General features: G+C 40.9%; 1 protein-coding gene across 2 annotated transcripts in view; it reads left to right on the forward strand.

Moving 5' to 3' along the window:
* NRG3 (neuregulin 3) overlaps positions 1-25,576 on the forward strand; it is a 930,270-nt gene that overhangs the window by 623,340 nt on the left and 281,354 nt on the right. For both annotated transcript variants that reach the window (XM_066600412.1, XM_066600413.1), the window contains exon 3: positions 20,507-20,580. In XM_066600412.1, coding sequence (XP_066456509.1) covers positions 20,507-20,580 — 74 coding nt within the window. The remainder of the gene's footprint in view (positions 1-20,506; positions 20,581-25,576) is intronic.

Here is a 25,576-nt window from a genome sequence, read left to right on the forward strand (position 1 = left end):
GGTACCCTGGCACACATGGCTGACTTCATGTTAGGATGCCTTTCTCGTGACCCTCGCGTTGCACGCATTCTGGCCACTACGGATTACTGGGTGTACACACTGCTCGATCCACGGTATAAGGAGAACCTGCCCACTCTGATTCCCGAAGAGGAAAGGGGTTCGAGAGTGTTGCTATACCACAGGACCCTTGCGGACAAGCTGATGGTAAAATTCCCAGCCGACAGCGCTAGTGGCAGAAGGCGCAGTACCGAGGGCAAGGTAGCAGGGGATGTGCGTAGATCGAGCAGCATGTACATCCCAGGCAGTGCAACAGTCTTTAAGGGCCTGGCCAGCTTTATGGCTCCCCACCAAGACTGTGTCACCGCTCCCCAGTCACGGCTGAGTCGGCGGGAGCACTGTAAAAGGATGGTGAGGGAGTACGTAGCGGATCGCACGACCATCCTTGGTGACGCCTCTGCCCCCTACAACTACTGGGTGTCGAAGCTGGACACGTGGCCTGAACTAGCGCTGTATGCCCTGGAGGTGCTTGCTTGTCCTGCGGCTAGCGTCTTGTCGGAGAGGGTGTTTAGTGCGGCTGGGGGAATCATCACAGATAAGCGTAGCCGCTTGTCAACCGACAGTGCCGACAGGCTAACACTCATCAAGATGAACAAAGGCTGGATTTCGCCAGACTTCTGTTCTCCACCAGCGGACAGCAGCGATACGTAAGCAATACGTAGGCTGCACCCGCGGATGGAAGCTACGTTCTCTCTCACCATCCAAAACGGGGACATTTCTGCTTCATCAATCTGTGTCTAATATTCCTCCTCCTCCTCCTGCTCCTCCTCCTGAAACCTCACGTAATCACGCTGAACGGGCAATTTTTCTTAGGGCCACAAGGCTCACTCAAATAATTTTTCAGAACAATTTGTATAAGTTTCAATTAGCTTAAAAGCGTTGGAACTTTAACTTGAACCAATTTTTCGTTACACTGGGCTGCCTCCAGGCCTAGTTACCACTTAAGCCACATTAACCAAAGCGATTCACCTGCCATCTTGGTTGGGCATGGCCAATTTTTACTGAGGTACATTAGTACTGTTGGTACACCAATTTTTTGGGGCCCTCACCTACAGTGTAATCATAGTAATTTCTATGTTCTTCGCCTGCACTCATGGTACAGAAAGGTGTGTGGGGTTGGCCTACAGTTTAGCTACATAAATGTCACTTGTGCCTTGGCTATACTAAGGCTACTGAAATGGAACGAAGACTGCGCTCCCGCTATACTGCTGCTTCAGAATTGTTACTGGGGCCTGTCTTGAGTGCTACTATTGCTTACATGGAACGAAGACTGCGCTCCCGCTATACTGCTGCTTCAGAATTGTTACTGGGGCCTGTCTTGAGTGCTACTATTGCTTACATGGAACGAAGACTGCGCTCCCGCTATACTGCTGCTTCAGAATTGTTACTGGGGCCTGTCTTGAGTGCTACTATTGCTTACATGGAACGAAGACTGCGCTCCCGCTATACTGCTGCTTCAGAATTGTTACTGGGGCCTGTCTTGAGTGCTACTATTGCTTACATGGAACGAAGACTGCGCTCCCGCTATACTGCTGCTTCAGAATTGTTACTGGGGCCTGTCTTGAGTCCTACTATTGCTTACATGGAACGAAGACTGCGCTCCCGCTATACTGCTGCTTCAGAATTGTTACTGGGGCCTGTCTTGAGTGCTACTATTGCTTACATGGAACGAAGACTGCGCTCCCGCTATACTGCTGCTTCAGAATTGTTACTGGGGCCTGTCTTGAGTGCTACTATTGCTTACATGGAACGAAGACTGCGCTCCCGCTATACTGCTGCTTCAGAATTGTTACTGGGGCCTGTCTTGAGTGCTACTATTGCTTACATGGAACGGACACGTGGAGAGGACACGTAGTGCCTCAAAAACATCCCCCTCCTCCTCCAACAGGGAAAACATTGTTGGCAAATGCCTTTGCATTGGTTCGTCTGGCGGCAGTCCAAGAATTTCACCTTTACCGACACTACAAGAGAGCCCCCCCACCATCCCCCCGCCACGGCCCACTTAATCCTGGCCACATTCCGAAAACCAACAAAATACAACCGTGGTACTAGGTCCGCAGTCACCACCACATTACCACCAACGCGGTTACTGTTAAGGTGCATATAACCACGGACACGTGGAGAGGACACGTAGTGCCTCAAAAACATCCCCCTCCTCCTCCAACAGGGAAAACATTGTTGGCAAATGCCTTTGCATTGGTTCGTCTGGCGGCAGTCCAAGAATTTCACCTTTACCGACACTACAAGAGAGCCCCCCCACCATCCCCCCGCCACGGCCCACTTAATCCTGGCCACATTCCGAAAACCAACAAAATACAACCGTGGTACTAGGTCCGCAGTCACCACCACATTACCACCAACGCGGTTACTGTTAAGGTGCATATAACCACGGACACGTGGAGAGGACACGTAGTGCCTCAAAAACATCCCCCTCCTCCTCCAACAGGGAAAACATTGTTGGCAAATGCCTTTGCATTGGTTCGTCTGGCGGCAGTCCAAGAATTTCACCTTTACCGACACTACAAGAGAGCCCCCCCACCATCCCCCCGCCACGGCCCACTTAATCCTGGCCACATTCCGAAAACCAACAAAATACAACCGTGGTACTAGGTCCGCAGTCACCACCACATTACCACCAACGCGGTTACTGTTAAGGTGCATATAACCAGTCTGACTGGGGCATGCAGACACCTTGACAGAATGAATAGTGTGTGGCACATAGGTTCCCCATTGCTATGCCCACGTGTGCAGCTCCTGATGGCGGTGGCACAGGATTGTATTTCTCATTGCTTCTGTACAGCATTGTGGGCTATCGCCCCGCCCCTATTAAAGAGTGTCGCTACCTAGCCGTGCCAACCCTGTGCAGTGTGTGCCTGCGGTCCCTCGTCGTGGCAGACGCACTTCTAAATAGACATGAGGGTGGTGTGGCATGAGGGCAGCTGAAGGCTGCGCAGGGACAGTTTGGTGTGCGCTGTGGGGGGGAGGGGGTGCGGTTGGGCAGCATGTAACTCAGGAGAAGTGGCAGTGGAGTGTCATGCAGGCAGTGATTGTGCTTTGTTGGAGGTAGTGTGGTGCTTAGCAAAGGTATGCCATGCTAATGAGCGCTTTTCAGAAGTAAAAGTTGTTGGGAGGGGGGGGGGCCCACTCTTGCCGCTATTGTGGCTTAATAGTGGGACCTGTGAACTTAGGATGCAGCCCAACATGTAGCCCCTCGCCTGCCCTATCCGTCACTGTGTCATTCCCATCACTTTCCTGAATTGCCCAGATTTTCACACATGAAAACCTTAGCGAGCATCGGCGAAATACAAAAATGTTCTGGTCGCCCATTGACTTCAATGGGGTTCGTTGTTCGAAACGAACCCTCGAGCATCACGGGAAGTTCGTTACGAATAACGAACACCCGAACATTTTGGTGTTCGCTCATCTCTAGTAATTATCACTTAAACAATTCCTGAGTATGTTCCATAACTGTAGGTCCAAACTAGAAAATGACATTGACTGTGTAACCAGTGTTATAAAATATTACATGTACATAAAAACATTGTTTAAGTATTAATTGCAACAGGGTAGTGCAATGTATTTCAGTTACAGCCCCACAGGCTGATAATAAAGCTATATTTAGACATAATGATCATTTTAATATTGAAGAATGGATATTAAATAACCAAAAGGGGGCAGAGAAAAGCATTGGCCCCAAGGTACACCATTATGGACAGGTTTCAAGCTGATTAAAAAAAGAATTAGGCCAATAACAGCAAAACTCAGCTGTGAAAACTTGAATCTGTCAACGAAGAGGGATGCAAGCCAGTACTATGAAATTATAAGACGTTTGATTTATGTAGATTATTGGGTAGGAAGGGATTATGTGCAGAATGCTCATTTGCATGTCAATACAGACAATTTCTAGCTGTGGTGGAAGCACTTTATGATTTATGATTATATTGCCAAAGCTTATTTTTCCATATAAGAAATGCAGTTGTAATGGGCTATAGGACAGCAATAGCTACAGTTGAACTAAGCAGAATCAAAATTGGATTTATTTTTTTTATTAGTATTATTTCTTTTAAAGGGGTATTGCCATTGTATAGCATGGCATATCACTAGGACTTACTATAAAATCATGATTCGTACAGGTCCAACCTGTACTAACGTCAGCCAATCAGAGCCAGCGCTCGATGAACCAATCACTGCCAGTGCTTCCTGCAGGCGTGAATTTTGAGCCCCTGACCAGGATGCGATAGATTAAATCTTCAGGAGAAGACGCGGTGGAGATGACAGCACCTCTGCGGTGATTTTTTATTTTTTTTTTACTACAGATAGGGCCTATTTTAAGGCTTTTACAGTAGGATTTTCTACTGTAAAAGTTGCATCACACCACACGAAAACCTCATTTTCGTGTGATGCAACACATAGGAAGGCTCCATAGGGAAACATAGGTTGCAAAAAAAATAAATCCCAAATTGCAGCTGTATAGAGCATGCTGCGATTTTGTAGTCTTGCAAAGTCGCAGGCAACAAAACATCGTTTGTGTGGAAGAACCCATAGGTAAGCATGGGCTCCATATACATGCGAAGCTGCCGGAAACACACAATAAATGTGGTGCAAGGCATGTAAGTCAGTTTTTTGTGCAATTTGTACCAGAAAACTAGCACATTTTCAATATTAAATCTGCCCAGTTGCATTTAGCTAAAATGGAGGGTAGTTCTTAAATAATGAAATCTTAAAATTCAGATATATAGCTGAGAACTACAGCAATTTTGTTAATATTAAAACTGTGTAACAAAATATTCACATTAATGACCAGAGAGTTTTTCCTAAATCACATTTGATATGGTAATATTTCTTTTGCTTTTCTTGACATTCTTCTGAGTTTTGATTATGACTATTAAATCACACGGTCTAAACAGGAATTAACCTTGTCTTCTTTTGATTCTCTTCTACAAATAAGAGTTTTATTAGTTTTGACATATGTGATAAAGGACAGAATACAAACTAACAGATACGCTATATGTCAATGCTGAAATGTTATGTGGTGTATATAGCAATCACATTAACTGCTTCTGAAAATTAATGCCCTTGAGCTCACAGGAGAATTTTCTTGCTTATTAGGCAAAGTCCACACGTGACTAACTTTTTCTTTGGCATACATTGAAAGCGTAAAATCTGTGAGATTTTCACAGAAAAAAACCTCCATTTGCATGTATTGGATTGTACATTGCTATGGATTTGCAGTCTGTATTAGCATCACAAATCCATGGAAGTGTTAGATGGCCAGGGCCAGGGGAAGTCCAACCAAATGTCCGTGGACAGGCAGGTTTTTTAGATATGGCACAGCAAAAAAAATTGAGAGACGAACAGTTCAATGCAACTCTGGAACTTAAAGGGGTTGTCTCGCGGCAAACCTCAAAATTTTACCTTACCCCATTCCCCCTGTCACCCCCCTGGCATAAAATTGCAAAGTAAAGCGGTTTTTAAGCCGCTTGCTACTTACCGATCCGACGAAATAAGGACTTTAAAAAATCTTCTCCCAAGATGGCCGCCGGTCCTTTCCCAGGGATGCACTGCGGTTTTCTCCCATGGTGCACCGCGGGTCTTCTCCCATGGTGCACCATGGGCTCTGTGCGTTCCATTGCCGATTCCAGCCTCCTGATTGGCTGGAATCGGCACACGTGACGGGGCGGAGCTACGCGATGACGCGTAGAAGGGGGCGGAGCCAGAACGTCACTCGTGCCTGGACCGAGCAGAAGGGGAGAAGACCGCACAGCGCAAGCGCGTCTAAAAAAGCAAGAAGACATCAGAATTAGACGGATCCATGGTGACGGGGATGCCAGCAACGGAGCAGGTAAGTGAATAACTTCTGTATGGCCAATATTTAATGCACGATGTACATTACAAAGTGCATTCATATGGCCATACAGAAGTGTATAACCCCACTTGCTGCCGTGAGACAACCCCTTTAAGTCTGAAAAGGCAACAGGCTTAAAGGAGATGTCCCGCGCCGAAACGGGTTTTTTTTTTTTTAAACCCCCCCCCCGTTCGGCGCGAGACAACCCCGATGCAGGGGTTAAAAAAACCACCCGCACAGCGCTTACCTGAATCCCGGCGGTCCGGTGACTTCAATACTTACCGCTGAAGATGGCCGCCGGGATCCTCTATCTTCGTGGACCGCAGCTCTTCTGTGCGGTCCACTGCCGATTCCAGCCTCCTGATTGGCTGGAATCGGCACGTGACGGGGCGGAGCTACACGGAGCTACACGGAGCCCCATAGAGAACAGCAGAAGACCCGGACTGCGCAAGCGCGGCTAATTTGGCCATCGGAGGCCAAAAATTAGTCGGCACCATGGAGACCAGGACGCTAGCAACGGAGCAGGTAAGTAAAAAACTTTTTATAACTTCTGTATGGCTCATAATTAATGCACAATGTATATTACAAAGTGCATTATTATGGCCATACAGAAGTGTATAACCCCACTTGCTGCCTCGGGACATCTCCTTTAATTGTTACAGTCATGTCAGAAGTGTATGGTTATGGTTTCTTTCAAAGAGGGAACACACTTGGTGAATGTGTCAAAACAAAATAGTGGTTGGTGCACAAAATGGTGATTACTCACATTGGTTGGTACATATAGAAAACACACTGTGAAGTTACTCAGCAGTTATCAACTACTTCACCATATTCACCCCTTGGGTCATTGCTGGTACTACTCTTCTCACCCAGGTTTCTGCCTATCAAGTCCAACTCCTACTCATCAGGATTTTATTCTGGGCAGGGCACATTCTACATTTTGAACCTCAGCAAAAAGGTTAACCACACCAGCCCAACTCCAGTACATGGACCGAGAGGTAACTAACCCTCTTTAACCAGGTAGCAATGGACATGTCCTCTCTTCAGACCCTATTTACTCACTGTGGCTTACTAGTGGTACATGCCACACACATTCTTTCAACAACAACTTTGACTGACGGGAAGTCAGTTATATATCAGCTTCAAGCTCCACCCACATTCAATGATACTTATGTCTATATCACCTTTACTCTGCATAAGCTTATGTACTATACCTAAATATCTGCCCACATAATATGACACATGGACCATTACTCTCTTGCATTATATTCCTAAACAAGGGAAGTACAAGCAACCAATCTTTGTGTTCACAAGAAGTAAATACAATTCATATGACAACTCCTGGCACTGCACTAAATAAACAGGAAAACATAAATACAATAATGTGCAAATGAAATATGCTGTTTTTGGGTGCCCTATACACCTAACATAAATGAAACTATAATCAGTTGGGCAGCAGCAAAGTGTGATGACCACCACCAAGGTATTTTCCCCACCTGACACTTATATTCACTGAGCAATAGTAATCTCCCCTCTTGAAGGGACAGTAGCATAAATGTTACCACTTTAGGACAAAAGATTTTTTCATGTCTTTTATTTATAGTTTTTGTTACCCACTTTCTGAGGCCTCAGTCACACGGGCGCATCGGCACCCGTACACCAGCACCGATGCGCCCGTGTGACAAACACCAGCAGACGGACGTACCTGCAGACGGCCGTCTCTCTGCAGCGCTGGAGGAAAGAACATGTGACCGGCTTCATTGCCGGTCATGTGTTCTTTCCTCCGCTGCTGCAGAGAGACTGCTGTCTGCAGGTGCGTCCGTCTCTTTCTTGCAGTCACACGGGCGCATTGGCGCCGGTGTACGGGTGCCGATGCGCCCGTGTGACTGAGGCCTGAGAGCCCTTATTTTCCATTGACATAGTTATATGAGGGCTTGGTTTTTTTCTAGATGAGTCATATTTTTAATGGTACCAATCAATGTTTTTCTATTTTTAAAAAGTAAATACTTTTTTTTCTTAAACAAAACAATCTTGCTTTTGGTCACCATATTCTGAGACTCATAACTTTTTTATTCTTTTGTTGATATATATATATATATATATATATATATATATATATATATATATATATATATACAGGGATGGACAGAAACATGGAAACGACATACAAATGCATGCCTTAAAATCGGTCTCTACTAGAGATGAGCGAGCATGCTCGGTTAAGGTAGTTACTCCAGCGAGCATCGATCTTCTCGAATAACTAAATACTGGTCCGAGCAGATTCGGGGGCGGTGGGTGGTAGCGGGGGGAGAGAGAAAGAGAGAGATCTCTCCCACTCACCCCTGCCCCTGCTCCCCTCCGCCGTCCCCTTGAATCTGCTGGGACCAGTATGCAGTTACTCGATAAGAGCGATGCTCACTCGAGTAACTGCCTTAACCAAGCATGCTCGCTCATCTCTAGTCTCTACATGTCTTATTGAAATATGACTTACAATCCAATATAACTTAAGTGGAGGTAATATGACACAGATGCTGCCGAGTAGAAGTGAATATCTGCCCCTGAGCAACTAAGTTCCATTGCACAGATGTTTGAGCCACTCAGATGCTGTTACCAGCTGGCTTCCAAAAACATCCAGAGCAGGGCTGGAGGTGAAGTAAAAACTAATTTGGCTGCAAAAGTCTAAGCCAAGCAGGGGTCAAAAGGGCAGCTCAGTGCTAATGATTAAAATGTATTTCGCATATAAATATTATGTATATGTGCGTGTATAATGGGACAGATTTGGGAATTTGAAAGTTGTATATTTTTATGCTTTGCTCCACATTTATCATGTGTTTAGACATTTTTGGACACATTTTGCAACTCAAGAGACAAATGGGCTTGGCCTAAATGTGACATTGTGCATCAAAAATTTGGCAAAGTTTTTGCTACGATTTTTGGCATAAACTGAGCTAATTATTAGGTGGTATAAAGTTAGACTAGATAGTCTAATGAGTTAAAAGGGGCAGGGGGACTTATTATTTGTATAGCGCCAACTTATTTCGCAGCACTTTCAGGTAATTTATTCATTACCTCTCAGCAAGCTGGGTACTCATTTTACCGACCTCAGAAGGATGGAAGGCTGAGTCAACCTTGAGCCGGCTACCTTCAGGCTGTGAGTGAGAGCTTAGGACTGCATACTGCTGCCTTAACACTATGCATTACATGAGGCCCCTCAATTTGACAGATTTATTATTCAGCTAAACCATTGTGATAAATCTGACACATTTAAGATTGTTTAGTCTAAAGGCCCATTTACACGGAGCGATGATTGCTCAAAAATCGCTAAAAAGCGATCATTTGAGCAATAATCGTTGCATCTAAATGTGTGGCCATCATGCACTTTTCATACACTGCTAGCTTATTGTTAAATTCAAGCCAACCTAAAAATTGTTATGCGGTCTTATCAGGACCACACGCTGAGTTCTCCGTAGGTAGGTAGGTAGTGCTGACAGCATTGTTTCAGCTATTTAACCCGTTGGAGAACAATGGAGCTGAATGGCGATAAGAGACCTCCAGCTATTAACTGCATTCAGCTAAAGGCTTTATTTGCACATTAATAAGCTATTAAGTAGCTGAGTAGCTACTTAATAGTTTATGCAAAATAATTGCTCAAAACTGTAACTCAAACTATTGTTTGAGCTATCATCGCTTTGTGTAAATGGGCCTTAGGTTTGCACTGCCTAACTATTAGACAGTGTTAGTAAATCAGACCCAATATTTTTTGAATCCATGTGTAATGAGCCATACCCTTATGTCTTTCACTTGGACATTACAAAGTAACAGTTTTGCCACAAGTATTTCTTTAAGCAGTTCTTCTTTACAAACATACAGTATTTCTTGATGAGTTCCTGACCTAACCGATGTACATTATTCTAACAAGCAAAAGTAACAAGAATTCTGAATAAAATTGTAACTAAAGTTTACTTAGGATCAACTCATAACTGTGTCTCATATAATGGTCTTGATAAAACTGTTATGGTTTTGAGGTGTTCATCTGAAATAAGGAAAATGGTAATTGGAAAATGCAAAATACAATTTGAATTCCCCATCTAAAGCAAGTATTGTGAGATCAATTAGGTGAGGAACTGCTTTTCTGATCTTTCCCAAGCAATTACAGTAGCATGAATATTTGATTTCTGAATGAGGTGCTATATTGTAATAATGTCCTCTGTAGTGATATCTTTCAATAAAGTCTACTTTACAAGGTTAGATTTTTGTTTAAGAGAGCTTCATAGCCATGTAATAGTAGTGAATAAAATTACCATAATTACAATATTGCTGTATATAAATAAAAACAGTGCAATTATGATGAAAGGTTGGGGTTTTTCTTTCTTACTTAATAAAATTTTTTATCTTATTATGATAATAACTATATGCCTACCATGCAAGAACCACGCGTAACAGCATAGTAACCTCACCAAATTAAGAAGCTTGATTTTGCCTCTTGAGACCTCAGATTGCCTTTAAAATATGTTGGATTTCATTTCATCTTTAACATCCTACTTGAAAAGCCTAATTGAACTCCAAGCATAAAATTAGGCCTTTCTTCACATCATTACAAGAATTATGTCATCATACACTATGATAAGGAGTAGAGATGAGGGAGGGAACAAATACCAATGTGAACAGATTTAAAAAAAAAAATAAGTTGACTAATGAATAGTTGTTAGCTTTTATGTACAGTACATAGGGATGGTTTAAGTTTCCACTTATACAGGCAAATGAGTGATTATACATAGTTTGTATCACAATTGTTTAAAGAAAGGTAATAATGGCAATACTTTCACTAGTCCTTAGGGCAACAGATAGTTGGGAGAATGGTCAACAACTTGTAGAAATAACTCTCCCAGTAACCAATCAATTGATGGCATGTGAATGGCTTTCTGACAATTTTGGCACTATGTATTTACCAGGAAATGAAGAGGACTGGACATTTTTTTTCTATCATGGCAACTTTCCGGTTTCATTAGATTGTTGAGATACAATCAATGTACTTCTTTAAAGCTCTGTTCACTATAATGTCATAGCTGTCTCTTTTAAAGGGACCTTCTATTTCGCAGTAAACAATTCAATATACATATGGAATGTATATGGTACTTAACATACCTGGTGCTCTCCTTTTTAATGTCGCTGCCATGGTTCACCTCATTCTCAGTCCCCTCTTCTTGTATGTAAAATGGCTCCATAGCCTCAGACTACCTTATGAACAGTGTGCTTCAGTAGTCTGAGACACTATCCTTTGATCTTGATGGACTAATGCTGATGATGTCAGCCCTGTGTCTATCTTCTCCTGCAGGTCCCTTACCTCAAAAGCAAAGGGAATGTAATTTATCTTCTGTATACAATAATAATTTTTCAATACAGTTTAAAGTGGACATACATATATTCTTTATAGATGGAGGATAAGCTCTCCAAATAATCTTTTCTGGTAGAGTCATTGAACCCCAGTCCAATAATATTTAGATCTATAGATCTATTCCACTCAAACACTAGAAAACATTAAGCAATCCTCAAATCTGCTCTTTTGGGTTCCATCCTAGGAAATAAACAAGAAAAAAATATGGAATAAAAACCGGCTTATGCCAGAGCCAGATGGCACTAGATGGATCCCATTTCTTATGACTAAGTTTGTCTCCTGGGATTTTACTGGATGAAATAATACAGCACGCTGTGCTATTTTGTCCAAGATTTCAAAAATAACCAAGAACAGTGGAAAAGATACAGAATCAAGAAGAAAGTTTGGAAAAGAGATTGGATTCCTAATTGAGTTGGGTTTTGAATTGTAATTTTTTTTCTGTTGATTTTGAATATGCAAGAAGCCAGTAAACTAAAATGCATAGCATGGGCATGTGTGGACCAGTTGTGAACACATTGGGCAACACATCCAGGGGTTTCATGTTGAGGTCAATGGGACCAGTGGCAACACAGCTGACCACATTGAGAACACACAGTGAAGATCATGATCCTATGGCACAGCTGTGACTGCTGTGGCAGAGGATTTCTTCATCTCTGTGGGGAAGCCTCCTCATCACTGAACACTGTGACAGCATTGTCACAGTGCCCAGTGACAAGGAGACTCCCCGCGGGGATGAAGAATTCCCCTGTCATAGGGCTTTAAATATAAGCCCTTCCATGGAAGTCATCCCTAGAATGTGGAAAAAGGAAAAAAAAATATACTCACCTCTCCGCCGCTGCCGGGGCTTAGGTGCATTCAGTTGCTTGTGCTCCTGGACAGCTCTGAAGTGCTTTCAGCAGGCTAAGGGAGCCTTCACACAAGCGTGTTTATGTGCATGCATACACGCACACAAGAATGTGCTTCTACTACAAGGCTCTGTCCTGGGCCCAGTGTTCAACATTTTTAAAAATGATCTGGAGAAGGGAATTGATGGGAAACTGATCAAATTTGCTGATGACACAAAGCTAGGAGGGATAGCTAACACAAGGGAAGAGAGAGAGAGTATTCAAAAAGATCTAGAAAAGCTTGCACAGTGGGCAACAGAATGGTATTTAACAAGGAGAAATGCAAAGTCCTACATCCGGGCAAGAAAAATGAAAAAAGCACATACAGAATGCGAGGAATTGAGCTAAGCAACAGCACATGTGAAAAAGACATGGGTATACTAATAGATCATAGACTGAACATGAGTCAGCAATGTGTTGCAGCAGCCAAAAAGGCAAAGCACAATTCTGGGATGTATTAAGAGAAGCATAGAGTCTAGATCACGTGAGGTAATTACCCCCTCTACTCTTGCTTAGTCAGACTTCATCTGGAATACTGTGTCCAGTTCTGGGCACCCCACTTTAAAAAGACATAGACAAACTGGAGCAAGTTCAGAGAAGAGTTACCAAGACGGTAAGCGATCTGCAAATCATGTCCTATGAGGAACAGTTAAAGGATCTGGGAATGTTTAGCTTGCAAAAAAGAAGGCTGAGAGGGGACTTAATAGCTGTCTACAAATATATAAAGAGTCGTCACAGTGCAGAGGGATCTGCCCTATTCTCATTTGCACAAGGAAAGACTAGAAGCAGTGGGATGAAACTGAAAGGGAGGTGACACAAATTAGATATTAGAAAAAACTTTCTGACAGTGAGGGTGATCAATGAGTGGAACAGGTTACCACAGGAGGTGGTGAGTTCTTCAATAGAAGTGTTCAAACAAAGGCTGGACAAATATTTGTCTGGGATGATTTAGTAAATCCTGCACTGAGCAGGGGGTTGGACCCGATAACCCTAGAGGTCCCTTCCAACTCTACCATTCTATGATTCTACAACCACTGAATTCCCTATGGTGTATTCATATGTCCATGTTTTACTGGCTTGTAAAGATAGGACATGTGTGCACCATAGGTCCTGCATGTATTGCCTTCAATAGAGCCGTGGCTGCTGCTGGTGGTTCTATTGAAGGCAATGGTCTGCGGCACCCCTGAAGTGATTTTCAGGGAAGGGCTTTAAATATAAGCTCTTCCTTGAAAAATCATCCCTTTTAATGTAAAAATATATATACATACCTACCTGTCCACCGCTGTCGTCTCCCCTGCGGGGATGAAGAACACATCTGCCACAAGATGTTTTTGTCATCCCCCCGGGGAATAAAGATTTCCCTGCTGCACCTGTCACAGATGTGACAGATGCGGCAAAGGAGTTCTTCATTCGCGTGGTGAATAAAGAATTCCCTACCGCAGCTGTCACAGAAGACAGCTGCGGTAGAGGATCCAGCTGCCAGCACCCCTTAATTGTTTTTCAGGGAAGGGCTTTAAATATAAACCCTTCCCTGAAAAACAACCCAAACTGGTGTAAAAAACAAAAAAATCATACTCACCTTTCTTCAGCTGCCGGGGATCAGCTGCATCCTGTCTCTGCTGTCCCAGGGTCTGTGCACTGAAGTTATTTCAGCAGGTGGGGAATTTAAAATCCCTGCTTGTTGAAAGAGCTGCTCCATTGAAGGCAATGCATGGACCTTCATACACACGTGTTTTTGCGCGTACATGGGTGTGCACCTATGTAAGCACCTATGTACGCACACACTCATGTGAAGGCTCCCTAAGGATGATTTTCAAGGAAGGGCTTGTATGTATAGCCCTTCTCTGAAAATCCCTGCTGGGCTTGCCATCATCCCATTGCCTTCAACATTGCGCTGTTGTGCCACAGCTGTGACAGCTGTGGCGGGGAAATTCTTCATCCCCGGGTGAGTCCTCTTGTCACTAAACACTGGGACAGTGCTGTCACAGTATTCAGTGATGAGCGGACTCCACGCAAAGATGAAGAAATCCTGTGCCACAGCTGTCACAGGAGCGTGATCCTCTCTGTATGTTCTCAATAAGGTCGGCTCTGCTGCCGCTGGCCCCATTGACCACAAGGTGATGTGATAGTGATGGCACCGCTCTTTATGTGTGAATTTTAGGTGTGTGTGCACCCTTAGGTGCGTTTGGTGAATTACTGTCCTATTTTTTACAGATATGAATTTTATTTGCATGTAAAAACAGCACATGTGACTGTTTTCATTAAAAAGTATTGGTTCTAATAGATGCGAATCACAAACGCACCTAACATGCGTTTAAAAAACGGTCATCTGACTGAGACCTTATGTGGCCTTTAGGTCCCCTCAGGCACTAGGTCTTGGGTGCAATTGCTTCCTTTAGGTCACAGCACCCCTAATTGTGACATTTCTTAGAAAATATAGGTAAGTTATAAAAGTAATTGTAGACTAAGAGTTTATAATTTACTAAGTGAGTATTAATACTGAGAGATGGCAGTGCGGATGTGTATGATTACAAATGACGTTTCTATGGATCCATGCCAGCAAAACATGACCCGTAATTCACAACCAAAGGGTTCTGCAATCAACACTCAAGAAATGATTTGCTACAATGCATATAGTGATTTGAGTTATTAGTTTAACGGTATTAATTAAGGAATGTATAACCAATCTGTTTATGTGATAGTTCTTCTAGAATAGCCTTATATCTGCTGGTAAAATTACTAAATTGCTATTAAAATCTACCAATCGCCAAAAAACATTTGGATTTAATGCTTCTGCAATTAAAGAAAAGTTCAGGAGTGATTACTGTCTGAAATTTTTCAATCAAGTCCACATCATACTTCTGCAAGTGTGTAGAATTATCTGTGATTACATGTCTGAGAGCAGAAAGCTTCACAAGCTGCCTTATTTGTAATGAACACAGATAAACAAGAAAGTCAGCCCTCGGATGCTGTGAATATTGTGATCTCTGCAATCAATACTTCATTTTTATGGGCTTATTTGAAAGGACATCAGTTGAAGTAAGGACAGGTCTGATTATTCACTTACTAGTGACACCAACTACATGGAGAAGTCTAGGCAACTTAGGTCATAAGATGGAATGAGTATAATAATGCTACCAGCCTTAAACTACTGTGCTTTTCTGTTTTCATGTAGATTTTCTGTAATGGACCTGACAAAATAGTCCAAATTGTTAGAGTCTAATGCATAAAAAAACCTTTATTTAAAAAATAAAGAAATGAAAACTAAAAAGTTGTGAGCCCCTATGTATTCACCCGCTTTTTTGTGAAGCTCCAAAATAAGGTCTAGTTCAACAAATTACCTTAAAAAGTCACATAACTATTAAAAACAGGACCCCTGTGTGCAATCAAAGTGTCATGTGATCTGTCACATGATTTCATTATGAATACACCTGCTCTGAGAAGCCCCTAAGTCTGTAGCACCACTAAGTAAGCAACAATAAGATCAAGGAGCCTTCCACACAGGTAGAAGACAAAGTTTGAAGAAGTGTGGATCAGGGTTGAGTTATATAAAAATATCCCAAACTTTGAGCATCCCATGAAACTCGATTAAATCCTTTATAAGATAATAGAAAGAACATGGCAGAACTACAATCATGGCAAGAGAAAGCCTTCCAAAAAAACACACACCTGGTGCAGAGGGCCTTAATCAGAGATTCAACAAAGATACCAGCCAGAACTCTGAAGGAACACCAAAGAGCTACAACAGAGATAGAAGTATCTGTCCATAAGACCACTATAAGCCATACACTCCACAGAGTGGAGTTTTATTGAAGAGCAACCTGAAAAAAGCCACTGCTTAAAGAAAAACACATTTTGAGTTTGCCAGACAGCATATGGCAGGCTCCACAAACACATGGAAGAAGATTTTCTAATCAAATGAAACAAAAACTGACCTTTTTGGTCATTGTGTGAAACATTATGTGCAGTGCAAACCCAACATTTTCCATTACCCCAAGAACACCATTCTTATCATGAAGCACGGTGGTCACAGCATCATGCTGTGGAGAAGCTTTTCATATGCAGAGACTGGAAAACTGGTCAGGAATGAAGGAAACATGGCATTGCATACAGGAAATTATTGATAAAAACCGGTTTCAGTCTGCCAGAGATTTGAGTCTCCTTCCAGCAGGTCAATAACCCTAAACATACTGCTAAAACTACACTGGATGGATCTAAGGGGAAACATGGAAATGTCTTAGAACAGTCTTTTCAAAGCTTAGACCTCAATCAAACAGAGCTGAAAATCTGTGACATGACTTGAAGACCTCTGTACACCAACACAACCCATCTAAGTTTAAGGAGTTAGAGCAGTTTTGCCTGGAAGAATAGGCATACATCACATTGTCTAAATGTGCAAAGCTAATAGAAACGTATAACAAGAGACTTGCGAATGTAATGGCAGCTAAAGGAGGCTTCACAATAATTTGACTTTCAGGAGTCGAATAAGTATGCACATTAAAGATTTGGGGAGAGGAAGTTTGTCTAATATATTGTTACAAAGTTGTCAGCATGTTGTATAAATAAAATAGTGAAAACCCCCAAAAATCTATTTTACTTCCAGGTCGTAATGCAACAAATCAGGTAAAAACAGGGATGAGAGTTGAATAATTTTAAAGGCAGTGTGCAACATTGCTGTTCTACTTTATTTCAGATGATTTTTTTAAATGAGAAATGACAGCAAAAGCAAGTTCTATAATTCCACAGAACCATTCAAGTATTGATCATGATATAGATTTATCACCAGCAAACATATTCTGCTGAAGCTCCAATAAAGCTCTATTGGGATGATGCTGTTGTTTTTATCTGTCTTAATTATTCTCTAGATAATTTCAGAGAAATAATTTGCAATGCAAGATTAATGTTTGTTTGAGATATTTTGTGATTTTTAACTTCAATTTTTTTCTTGGAGAGAAAAAGAGAAAAAAGAGCACAATTCTAGCATTGTGCATTTTTCCCTGTTGATGTATATAATTACTTTGATCAGACACCTTTGGGTGCAGTGATACCATTATTTTATTATAAATATGGGAGAAAATTGTTTAAAGCTTTTGATATCTTTTTGTATATTCAAAATAATAAACATTTTTTTCACTTATTTTTACATTTTTTTGTCTCATGGAATTTGAGATTGTTTGATCACTTGTACTATATACTGCAATACTTCAGTATTACAGAATATGTTTTTTTCCACTGGCATTTCATTAAGACAGGCCCCTGGCCCATCTTAATAGACAGTAGTATTTGGTAGCCTTAGGGGTCTTCATAAGGCCCTGGACCACCATGGCATCCAAATGGCACCACATGTTATCATTACAGGGAGGGTTTTTTTTGAATCCCCTAAACGCCAATCAGGGAATTTAATGGCTTAACATTATCCATCAGCATGAATACTAATTGTGGCTGTTGCACCCTGATGCCAGTTGTCAAAGACAGCTTAATCTGACTGGGACTCCATAGAAACCCTACACACCTAGAAAGTACAAGCACATGCAGGAGCACTAAGAGGTTACATGTATTTATTTGAGCTTGTGTTTTCTTCTTTTTACTTCTACTACTCTCCAGATAAAACCAATGTGTCGACAAAAATTTTAAAGACCAAACATATTAATGAGTTTAGCATAAAGTCAGCAGCACTAAACCTGAAGTATATTGAGAAATGCGGCTGATGGCTGTTTTCAAAGCAAATGTATAGATATACTAAGTCTACCACTGAGTTTACATTTTTTATGTAACTAGAAAGGGTTAATGTATGTAACTTTGTAGCATGCAGTTGCCAATACTTGGCAATTTCCTTATCAGGAACATTTTAAAGAGTCAAAAAGTCTTGCTGAATTTAACATTTAATGGCGTGCAAACTTATCCTAAGCTGCAGACATAAATTAATCCTGGGACCTACCGGATTAAAAAGAAAAAGAGCCAGAAATACAAAAAAAAAATACACAAAGCTAATCCAGTAGTTAATCTGTAAGATAACTATTTCAACAGCAGAAGATCTGATTTTTTTAATGCACCTTTGAAAGACTAGCAATATTAAAAAGTTCTGTTTATCAAGTGTGTTAGTGAACCTGCCATTTTAAAAACGTAGTCATACTCTCTATGAGGCCTTAGTCAGACGGGCATTTTTTCGTGCGATTCGCGCATATATAGAACCAATGGTTCGCTATGGTATCGGTCACATGTCCGCTTTTTATGCGGATATGCGATAAATTATAGGACACGATGATTCGCAGATCGCGCCTATCTGCGTTCAGCGTTTTATGTGCGCACCAAAATCATTTACTGCAGCCAGCTGCGTTTTTTCGCTGGCGAGCACACCGCACTGTACTACCGTCATCTGGCGAGTGCATAGTCTTGTAGGATGTGAGAACTTGAATGAAATGGCAAAGGCTGACAAGGTGGTCGTAATATGGAGGCTAAGTTTCATGCGTATTTTGATGTGCACGGCGAAAAAGGTGCGAAAAAGTCCCGCAAAACAAAGCTCCGGCCAGTCTAAGTTTCATGCGCATTTTGATGCGCACGGCGATTTTACTCCGGTCAGACGGGCGTTTTGCTGCGACCATAAACGCGGCTAGGTGCTGATTTTCCCTCGTTTTTTCACCCCCGGTCACGCGATTTGCGCATGCGCATCCTTCATGCGATCCGCAAATCGCGGGAAAAAACGCCCGTCTGACTAAGGCCTCATAGTCCATACTCTTATCACTAGAAACTCTTCTTAGATGCTGATAGAACATGTGATCTACCAAAGATGATGCAAGCATTATATCACTTTAGGTTAAAGTCAGGGATCGATAACGGATTGTGTAAAACAGATTTGTTCTTTCTGCATTTAGTAGTTTCAATCCTGTAAATCAGTAAGGAGAGTTATATTGTACAACAGATGGACTGAATTCTGTAGTGCTAAGAATTCGCAGACACAATTTAAGTTTTTCTTGTTAAAAATTTGTTCCATGTTATTTCATTTTTATAACTTGAACCAAAGTATAACTAAGCTGTCAAATAACTTGTCAGAAGTTTTGGTTTGTGGGAGTTTGTGGGCTTAGACCCTCACCAATCAGTAAAACGATCAATGATTAGTATATGCTCTCTGGGACTTTCCTTTGAGCCCACACACCCCTCTGAGCCAAAAAGAGCTGATGGGCACAATACTCAGATGAGCACCCCTGCTGCTACATTTTTGTGAAAAGTGGGAGTCTCAGCAATTGCAGTGCCACGAATTAAAACTTCTGACATTCCATGGTGACATGCCCAAAAACTGTTCAATTTAAATGTTTAAAATAGTTTAGTGACAAAATGTTTTTCTCATTATGAAATGTTGTGGATGAGACACAATAATATAGTATTTAAATTAGCAGCTTTAAATAAATAAACCTATTTATTGTTTTTGTAATATGTAATGTAAGTGAGTAGCCACTTACAATGTTTGATTTATTTTATCTATTAGGCATGTATGCTTCAGTATGGAATATCCCACTGCAAGGCTGATCACTGACTTTTTAACTCCAGGGATGGGAGTAAAATTGCTGCTGGCCCACATCAAGACATTACATTCTTATAGCTATACCTTGAAGTTCCTGAGCATCTTCAAGCTTTAAGGCCCACATGCTACATCAGCCTCTGTATGCTACCAAACCTTCTCATGCTTAGTCAGTAACATGCTAGATCTCCAAATGTCTACCTTTAGTAGATTTAGAGCTCTGTATCATAAAGATGAAAAAAACGACCACTATAACCACTATGAACATATGTTAAGTAACAAATCTACATAGAATTTTGAACCTAAAATGACACAGTGTTAAAAAATTGACAATCACTTAGAGATGAGCGAACGTACTCTGTAAGGCCAATTTCGCAATCGAGCACCGCGATTTTCGAGTACTTCACTACACGGGTGAAAAGTACTCGGGGGCGCTGCAGAGGGGAGTGGGGGGGGAGAGGGAGAGAGAGAGAGCTCCATCCTGTTCCGCGCTGCTACCCCCCGCTCCACCACGCCATGCCCCGCCCCACAGCGCACCCGAATCTTTTCACCCGAGTAGTGAAGTACTCGAAAATCGCGGTGCTCGATTGCGAAATCGGCCTTACCGAGTACGTTCGCTCATCTCTACAATCACTTTAAAGCATCTTTAGCTAGACATTGGCCTTAACATAACTGAGCTATGTTTAGCAAAACGACTACAAAATGTAAATATTCAGTAGAAAATCAGTAGAACCAGATTATTATTGCCAACAATATAATATAGTAACATATGTTTCTTACAAAGCCATATTTTTGTCATTCTTTTGTAGATGCAAAGAGGGCTACCATGGTGTACGATGTGACCAGTTCCTACCGAAAACTGATTCCGTACTATCTGACCCAAGTAAGTTCAAATTTTCTAATCAACACTTTTACAAGTGTAAAATAGCTGCCATGATTTTTTTTTCTTAGTTTGTATGAATGTGTGTATGTGTAATTCAAGAACCAGCATTGATTTTTTTTAATTCTGCTGCTATCATAATATAAATCATTCTAAATGAGTCCATTATACAAAGTTATATAAAGTTAATGCACTTTAAAAAGAAACATTTTCAGCTTCAGTTCTATTTTTGAGAAAAATCTTGCAGATCTCAAATATGCTGCTACTATACTACAACATACATTTTAATACAACCATGCATCATGCCATAAGAAGCTGAGGTACTGTATATGGAATTTCTTTTAATGCAGAGGTTGTATCAGAAAAATGGTAGAATGTTCTATCAATCAGACCTAATTAATCTAAAGGAACACTGTTTTACGTTTTGTTAGAGGAAAATGTGGTTTATGATATGTCATCCTACATAGAATCGTGTGGCCTCAAATATAGTCCACAATATGTTTTTAAATTGTGCACAGTATTTTGGGCCTTGAACCCCACATACTGTCAAAATATTTGGGGTGTTCTTGTGCCTTATGTATTACAGATGGTGAAGGTAAAAGTAGAGATCTTAGTCAACTATCTTTGTGTTTATTTAATAATTTTGATAGACTTGATAAGATAAGAATATATTTATGAAGACCAAAATGAGATTCAATATAAATCAAAATTTTTTGATTGGCAATAAGCTGTACTTGACGCACATTTAAGAAGAACATCAGCATTAGATAAAGAGCAAAGAAGGGCCTTATGATTCTTTACACTATGAGGCCTTAGTCAGACGGGCGTTTTTTCGCGCGATTTGCGCATGTGCATGCGTCCGGTGATTTTTTAAAATCATTGCTTTGCAATGGTATCGGACACATGAGCGCTTTTTATGCGCTCGTCCGATAAATGATAGAACAGAAATCGCAGATCGCACCTATCTGCCATCTGCGATTCCTGTTCTCTTCTCTATATGCGCTCAATGGGGCCGGCGGCCCCATGAATTCATGAATGGGTGTGAGTCAGACCTGCCTCTGATTGGCTCAGCGCTGAGCCAATCAGGGGGCAGGTCTGACTCACACCCCCTTCACACCCACTGCAGGCCGGCCGCGCGGAACTCCGGCTGCCGGGAGCAGGTGTGTATATATATATATTTTTTATTTTAACACTTTTCTGGATGAATTGCAGGGAAGGGCTTATATATTTAAGCCCTTCCCGACAATTCATCCAGCGCACGCCGGCAGCCCATTGCTTTCAATGGAGCCGGCTGTATTGCCGGCTCCATTGAATGCAATGCGCTGGACAGCTCCGGCCCGTTTCTAATGAAACGCGGCTAGGAGCAGATTTTCAGGCGATTTTCGTGAACCGGTCACGCGATTTTCGGATGCGTATCCGTCATGCGATCCGCAAATCGCGCGAAAAAACGCCCGTCTGACTAAGGCCTGAACCTTTCTTTTTATAGCCAGTCAGTCAAAATTATTTTATGTAAACCAAGTCGGATACCTGATGCACATAGTGGAAGTAATATTGGGAAACATATGGTGAATTCCCACTTTGCATTTAGTTTTCTGCTGCTCATATTGTGTAATTTACGTAAAGAGTGAGTCAATTCAGAATCATGAACAATTAAGACTTATACATATTGCAGAAAAGCCCTTTGGTACTATGATTTAATTACTGTAATAAACCATTTTCAGAGATTTAATAATCTGATGATAATAAATTAAGATCTAAATAAACAAGTCTGTAGTCACAGCATAGTATTCCGTGAGATGGCACTCAATATTGGCTGGCCTGCCTCTGTGAAAGCATTATTATACATTAGTACAGGAGGTAGAATTATTTGATTGATTAGTTGAATGGATATTTGGCATTGTATAACATCAGATCAGCATTTGAGGTGAATAGCAGATTGGCATAGTGTCCATTTAGAGCTGTTAGGCACACCAAATTTACAATACCACATCGTTAACACCCAAGAAAGTAAAATCTAAAAAACATTGATTATAACACTAAAATTCACTAGCTATAGGCTTTTTATATTGTCAACTGTTCCATGTCTTTATATGAGAAAATTGTAAGTATTTGAGGATTTAGGATTTACCAAGTGTGATAGTAGTGACTATAAATCTCTGTCAACATCTCATAAAACTATGGATGATTAGGTGGAAAGATGTCCAATAGACTTTAGATAATGATTATCTAAGAGGAGTCTGCAGGATATCTTTTAGTCCAGCCCAAAGAATATCTCAGTGTTATATAACCCATAGGTTGCATTTTAACCTCTTGCTCCAACTAAATATATTTTAACCAGATAGACCTTCTGGCTTTAAACGTGGAATTCAAAATGCATATGATTTACGCATGTCAGCTCTGGTGTGAGATGGTTCGTATAATTAATAGGCTGTATAAAGTTAATATACAACTAGAGCCTACTGCATATTTTTTTGACAATTTTTCACTTAAAAATAGAAGTATAAAAATGCCAGTAGGGAGGTTTGTTTTTTTTGTATGGAAGAGTATTCTTACTTAATGGGTTATTAAAAATATGGCAACATCGCAGAAAAAAATGTAAATAGTTGTATAATGTTTCAAAAATTAACACATATGTAAGAAAAAATAAATTGCTGCAATATATGTAGTTCTAGAGCCCTGGCTCAAAGGGATTTTCACACTGATGACAATTTTAGCTTATCAATAGGACAGGAAATAAATGTCTGATTGCTATAGTGTGACTGCTGGGACCCCAGAAATCTTGTGATGTGTGTGCTCCAAAACTCCATGAGAATGGAGCAGTGGTGTGCATGTGTGACTACTGCTCCATTCACTTCTATAGGAAAGAGGAAGATTGCCGAGCCCATTGATCTCCTTCTATCCCATAGACGTGAATTGAGTTGTTGTCAGATGTGCACCATTGTTCCTTTCTCATGGAAGATTCAGGGACACAGATTTTGAGATCACTGGGGATCTCAGTAGTCGGACTTCCAGCAATCAGACACATATACCCTATCCTATGGATAAGGACTACATTTCACTAATTGGAAAACCCCTTTATTGGAGTTTATGTTGAGGGATGATTAAGAGGAACTAAAGTGGCTTTATAAGAGAGCACATCGGTAGGTTTTTCTTCTTTTGATGTTTGGGGTCTTAAAAGCTCTGTATTGTAGATTGTGTAGTGGGATTTACTAATTTATACTACTATGTATTGTAAGGCTTTAATGGTGAATAATGCTATTTAGAAAAAATAACATTTAGAAAGAAATCATTGAATGGAATTCTTTATAATAGAACTCTACTGTATGTTATAACCTGAAACTGAAAGTTTTATTTGTTAAGTACTAGGAAATTGACTCTGCTTTCAATTCTAAGGTGATAAATGAATTCCCAAGAGGGATTAAGAGTGATATCCAGAGTCACTGCAGATAAACAATGATATTGGCAAAAGAGCAAAGATGACACCATCATTAGAAACCAAACAACTGATAATAACACATCTAGGATCTTATGAGAGTAAACAAATAAAACCAGGAATAGACCTGTTGCATCTGTCATGCAAAGCAAACATCAATGCATGTTATGTAACAGCTTTGAAAAGTAGAATTCACAGTGCACATAATAGAAAACACAACAAGTGTTGGAAATGCTCTGTAATATGTGGTGTTATATAAAGAAATTTGGTCAAAGTTTATACACTTTGTGTTTTAATAAATTAGTACTGACATTTCATAGCAAAAATTAAAGAACATGTAGAGCATGACACTTGTCACAGTACATAGACTAAAATGCTTCATGCTTGCATTGCCAGAACATGTTCACAAAAGAATAAAAAAGTGTAAGCCATTTGGAATTTACCTGGATTTCTGCATTGGATACTAGTTAAATGCAGTTTAATTGTTATTTAAGTCAGGAGTATAGGCAAACACAATCTAGCTAAACTAAAAACATACAGTTCTACTGTTCATTTGCAAGAAGAAAAAGTGTGTGAACTTCTGTGTTACTCACTTCTGCAAGAGTTAATAAGCAAAAGGTGTTTCAGTTAATCCCTTAAAGAGGTTTTCTGGACTTTTACTGTTGATGACTTATTGTTAAGATAGAATGAAATAGACCAATCAGAGGCAGCGCTCAGCCATTGAATGACAGCTGAATGTTGCCTCTGATTAGTCATAGCGCTCAGCCAATCAGAGGCAGAGTTTTCTTTCAGGGTTTTTTTTTAAAATCCCTTGTTAGAAGAAAATGCTTTAGTACAGTGCCAGCTTCACAGAGAGAAGACGCGCTGGACCCCGGAGAGTGCAGCTAGGTGACGTATTATTATTATTTTTTTTTACTTTCACCTTATATTTCAAGCCCCTCCCCGAAAATCTGGAATTGTATTTATTTATTGTACACCATGTGGGATAAGTAAAAATACATTTAAATAGGTTTTGGTATTATATAGATAGCACAATATTAATGAAGTTATTTTTTAATGTTTAGAAGTTTTTCTTAGAAAGATGGATAATTGAGGGCATTTTGAACTTTTAAAATTTATTTCATTTACTTTTACAGTTTTTGTGGTCAACTAGGGAATCATCAACCGCATGTACAATTTACTGCAATATTAATATATTGATTTTTCTTTTCTGTACTTTTCTCATTAGCCTACTAAAGGCTGATTTGGACACAACGATAATCGCTCAAAAGATGACGCTCAAGTGACTTTTGAGCAATCATCATTGTGTCATTTACAGCGCAAGATAATTGCTCAAGATGAGCGATCACCTTGCGCTGCCAGCGAAGGCTGCAGAAGACAAGAGGGGTGTCCCCACTTGTCTTCTGCATACAGCTGGTCCTCGCTCCAGCACCCGGCTGTTATACAGCCAGGCGCTCGGAGCGGAGGATGCAGAAGACAAATGGGGTGTCCCAGCTTTATTTTGCATCCAGATGTTTTCTGCACGGAGAACCTGGCTGCTATACAGCCGGGCGCTCTATGCCAGGT

Source organism: Eleutherodactylus coqui, chromosome 4 (genome assembly GCF_035609145.1).
Source record: "Eleutherodactylus coqui strain aEleCoq1 chromosome 4, aEleCoq1.hap1, whole genome shotgun sequence".
Lineage (NCBI taxonomy): Eukaryota > Metazoa > Chordata > Amphibia > Anura > Eleutherodactylidae > Eleutherodactylus > Eleutherodactylus coqui.